This window comes from Fukomys damarensis, unplaced genomic scaffold (assembly GCF_012274545.1).
Source record: "Fukomys damarensis isolate Sample0158 unplaced genomic scaffold, DMR_v1.0_HiC HiC_scaffold_33, whole genome shotgun sequence".
Lineage (NCBI taxonomy): Eukaryota > Metazoa > Chordata > Mammalia > Rodentia > Bathyergidae > Fukomys > Fukomys damarensis.
The window spans coordinates 41,344,278-41,348,972 of record NW_022900945.1 but is presented as its reverse complement, the minus strand read 5'-3'; the positions used below and the strand labels follow the sequence as shown (position 1 = coordinate 41,348,972).

General features: G+C 54.3%; 1 protein-coding gene across 1 annotated transcript in view; it reads left to right on the top strand.

Annotated features, from left to right (window-relative positions):
• Alx3 (ALX homeobox 3) overlaps positions 1-4,695 on the top strand; it is a 31,255-nt gene that overhangs the window by 24,370 nt on the left and 2,190 nt on the right. Inside the window, exon 4 of the mRNA XM_010606074.1 lies at positions 3,051-3,367. Within this exon, the coding sequence (XP_010604376.1) occupies positions 3,051-3,367 (317 nt within the window). The remainder of the gene's footprint in view (positions 1-3,050; positions 3,368-4,695) is intronic.

The following is a 4,695-nucleotide window of genomic DNA, read 5'->3' as shown; positions in this document are numbered from 1 at the left end:
TCTCGCGCCGCCGCGCCTCTCTCTAGCTGGACTCCCGCGCGCCTCGGGCCGCGCCCTTCGCATAGCCCAGCCCTGCTCTGCACCAGAGCGGTGTCCTAGTGGTGCCAATCACCTTCGCGCCCTCCTCGCGTGGCTGCCTGGAGGGCTTGAGGAGGTGCCCCGCGGTTCCTTCTTACTCCCCTGGGGTCACCGGTCTATCCCTAAGCCCGCTCCCTGTCTTTGCAACCGCCCTCTGGAAGTTACTCCTGATAAAGTTTGGCCGGCGGAGCCAATCTCGATCCCGACGACCGGACCAGCGGGGGACGTTTTCTAAGGCCTCTACGCCAAATTTGAAAACCTTTAGGCAGAGCACCAAGGTCTCGCCTGATCGTGCGCACGTTTATAAACACAGCAGCTTCGGACCTTTGGCCAAAGCTGCCGCTGCCCATGCTTGAAGAAGTTCCGCGGCTCGCTTAGCGACTATGCGGAGCAAATTTGAAATGAGTGATTGCCGGATGCTGGGTCTTGCTGCGCTGCCGCAATGGAAGTCATCCATCTGGGCACTGTGAGCTGTCCTGGGACGGCCTCGAAGCGCTGTTGCTAGGAGGCAGGATTTAGTAGAAATTCCGGTACCTCTGAGGCCAGTGGCGGGGCAAGTATGAGGACTCGTCAGGGTCAGAGAGCTCTTTGGCATATTAAAGATTCCAGTCCTGACTCCTGGCTTTTCACTCTGGACAGACCGCCACAGGTAAAGGACGCTCAGAGTGCTGAGCCTCAGGCTCCTAGAGTCCAACGTGGATACTCTTTGTCACCCACCCAACATAAATCAGGTGCACAGGTCTCTATAAACACCTCACATGTGTCTTTTTACCAGAGCAGCCTTCCCCTGACAAGCCTGGACTTAACCTGCTGGTTTCCACTCCTGGGCTGCCTTTCCCTGATTGCAGACTCCCATTTTACCCCATTTCTGTCTGGCTGTCTGCTGGGCCTTCTCCCACAGGAGGCTGCTTGGTGTTCTTTGAGAAGCGATCCTATCTCTCAACGAGGAATCAAACTGCCCACCCCCTGGAGTCCTCCAGCACATCCAGGAGGGGAATGGTTCTCTGGTCCTTTGAGAGATCTGTCTGTAGGCTGGGTAGGCATGGGAAGTAAGCAGAGACCAGTGGGCTTGGTCTCACTTAGGGAGCAGCTCTTCTGAAAAACCCTATGGCACTTTCATCCCTCGACTCTGACAGCTGGGTGAATCACTATCAGGAAAGCAAATCCCAAGTCTCTGATCTTAGTATTTTCTCTGGGCAGATTGTATTAAAACAGATACTAAGGGTGCAAGAGTGAGATGAGCAAGCCCAAGGTTTTGGGGAGCTCCCTGCAGTACTCCCTGAACCACCGCCCTAAACTACCCCCTCTTTTTTTTTGCCTGGAGTCCAGGACAGCCTTCCTGAGAACCCACACACCAAGACTTCTTTCTCAGGCCATTTTGGGAGTCTGCCATGTGTAGGGTGCCTCCTGCAGCCTCCCTGCTCTATTTTCAGTTATTTCATTCAACTTCCATGAGTCCTCCTTCCTCCCAAGTGGAATTACCCCTAGAAATAAAATATGTTGGCCAAAACTGGAAGGCAGAGACTTTGTTTCTTCCTCTAGATTTCACCTGAGTTGTGAAATCTGGTGTCTGGCTGTTCCTACAGGCTGGGTGTAGCTGGAGGGCAACCTCTTTCTGGCTGTTCCAGGCCTCTGGGACACACATGAGGAGCTTATTTTATGGTCTGGGTGGTCCTGGGAGGTCGTTAACCACCTTCCAACTGAGGAGGACCTTGTCCAAATTGTCCTTCACAAGTCAAACGGGGGACCCAGATCCTGAGAACCCTGCTCTCAAGTCCCCTACCCGCAGCTGTGAGCCTGACACTAAGTCCCTGAGAAGAAACTGCATCTTGGTGCCTGCTAGCCGGCCTTCTAGGGGCCAGGCCTCCACTGGAGACGGGCCTAGGGCCAGAAAAGAGGCTGTGTGAGTCAGTGGGGCGTCTGTGGCATCGTGGCTGCCATCCCAGAGGACTGCTGAAGAGGGATGTCATGGGAACAACACTGAGGGTCTTTGCCAGAGAGAGGGTGGGGGTGACCAGGGCGACCTATTTTTCACCATGCTCTGTTGGTCGGTCATGGGACTCTGTCAAGCTTCCTGAGTGAGGGTTAGCATGTCAGTGTGGGGCTGCTGGGAACTGTTCTCAGTCCGCATTAGAGCCGTCCTGTCTGTTAATCATAGGCAATAGGAGAGCCGTCAGAAACTCCTGAGGGAACATCAGGCAAGAATGTGTGAATAATACCCCATCGTGACACTGGTCCCCACTTCACCTTCACTGGTCATATCCTATCTGGCCTCCACCTGTCTGTTGCTGGAGATTAAGTCTTTGCCTAGACCCCACAGCTTTGGAAGGAATGAGAGAAGCCATCCTTTTGGAAAATTATTTGTCCCATTTACCCTTCTACTCCAGAGTTGGGAGATTTGATATTGTTGACCTGGACTTGGTGTTCAGAGAACAAGGCACAGCCAGACCAATGAAAGGTGGTCTCTCTGACTGTGTCTGTCTATTGCCTGCCTGGTCCTGGGAGCAGAGGCGTGGGCATATGGCATGGGAACCAAGGCTTGCAGAGTCAGGAACAAGGGAGTGATTCCTGGCAAGGGTGGGAGATGTCAACTATCCCACCCTCATTCCCTGTCCCAATTCTTGGCCTGCCAAAGTGGCGGTCCCTGATGTGGCGCCAATCCTGGCACCTCCACACCCTGTGGGATGCACCACCACAGAGCACTTCCCCGAAATGAACCCCTCTCTGGCCCCAGCAGATCCGCCCAGACCACAGAGCACATGGTTCCCCAGGGCCCCCTCCCCAGCTGGAGGCTCAGCAAGCAGGCCGCTGAATGCCAGGCTCCCGTGGAAGGTGGCTGCTGGGAGGAAGGGAAGGGAAAGAAGAGGGAAGGGGAGGCGGAGACTGACGTGTCAACGTTCTTCCCCTCCCTCCATTCTACCCACAAAACTCCCTGGTTTGGTTTCCATCCTCCTTTTTGTTTTCCATTGCAGCTGAGGAGAAGGCCTCCAAAGCTGCCAGCTTCCCCCAGCTGCCCTTGGACTGCCGAGGGGGCCCCAGAGACGGACCCTCTAACTTGCAAGGCTCCCCAGGACCCTGCCTGGCCAGTCTGCGTGTCCCTCTTTCCCCTGGACTCCCTGACTCCATGGAGTTGGCCAAGAACAAGAGCAAGAAGCGTCGTAACCGCACCACTTTCAGCACATTCCAGCTGGAGGAGTTGGAGAAAGTCTTCCAGAAAACTCACTACCCTGATGTGTACGCCCGGGAACAGCTGGCTTTGCGCACGGACCTAACTGAGGCCAGGGTACAGGTGAGGGCACTGTGGGCACCAGGCTTACTGGCTGTCTCAACCACTCATATCATGGGCCAGATGTGGAAGGGCTGGGAGGGGTCCTCACCCACATCCTGCCCCAGCCCGGGCCTCTGGGGCTCGTTCTGCACATCCAGATATGCTGCAGCACAGCGACCTCCACCCGGGCTGAGGCTATGCCTGTGTGGATGGGTAATGGCATCTTGGAACCAGAAGACCTATGTAGGAACCCTAATTGGGCCACACTTACCAGCTAAGCAAGTGATCTGGGCATGTCAGTGAATCTCAGCAACTTAGGCAGCGTCTTGGCAGCAGTGGAGTGTTGAATACATATGAGAGCCGCTCCTAAGGTAGCTACCCAGAATGGGAAGATCCCTGCTGGGGCATCAGAGTCATTGTGAGCCAGCGACCTTCAGTCCCTGCCATCTCTCCATCCCTAGTTAAGAGAACCTGCTGGGAGCTGACCCCACCCCAACAAACTCTCCCTGAAAGAGACCAGAGTCCAGGGCTTTCTGGATGGGGCTGTGGCCAGCCTCACATATCCAGGAGCCCAGCTTGTGTGGAGTGCAGGAAGGTAGCTGCTGGGAAAGGGAGAAAGGAAGTCTGTCAAAGAGCATGAAAGTGGCAAGCAGGGCTGGGGCTTGGGGAAAAGGTTCAGTATAAGTCTGGCCCAAGAGGAAGAAAGTTTGTGGCCTTGCTTTGAAGGAGCTTGCTCATAGCTGGCTTCCTGATACCCAGCAGCTTCTGGGGAAGGGCGAGAAGGTATCTGCTCTGACAGAGAAGCCTGTCTGACCCAGCACTAAGAAAAGTTAACGGGGCAAAGCTCATGCTTATCACATCTTACATAGGGTCCTTTCAGAGATTCTTTGAAGGTGATGGCACAGAGACCAGCTCTGGGGAACATGGGGTTTGGCAGGCCAGCTGTCACAAAGCAGACAGCCCTACAGCTGGATTCAACACGGAACTATGAGAAGCTTTCCTAATGATTGCGGCCCTAGAGTAGAGATGGTTTCTTTGCAGGAGAATGATACCTACCCATAAGCCGCACCTCATGGAGAGGAATAACACCACATGTGAAACAATGCGTGGGGCAGGTCCTAGCCCAGGCAGAGGTCCACAGTGGGAACCTTAAGGGGACATGGAGGTGAAAGGGAAGTAACTCCCAGTAGAGTTATCATATTGGCTGAGCTTCCTTATCTGCCTACTGGGGAAGGAGAGTAGAGAAAGAAAATCCAGAAAAGGCTGGGGATTTAGCTCAGTGCCTGCCTCTCAAGTGCAAGGACCCGAGTTCGATCTCTGGTACAAAAAAAAAAAAAAAAAAAAAAAAA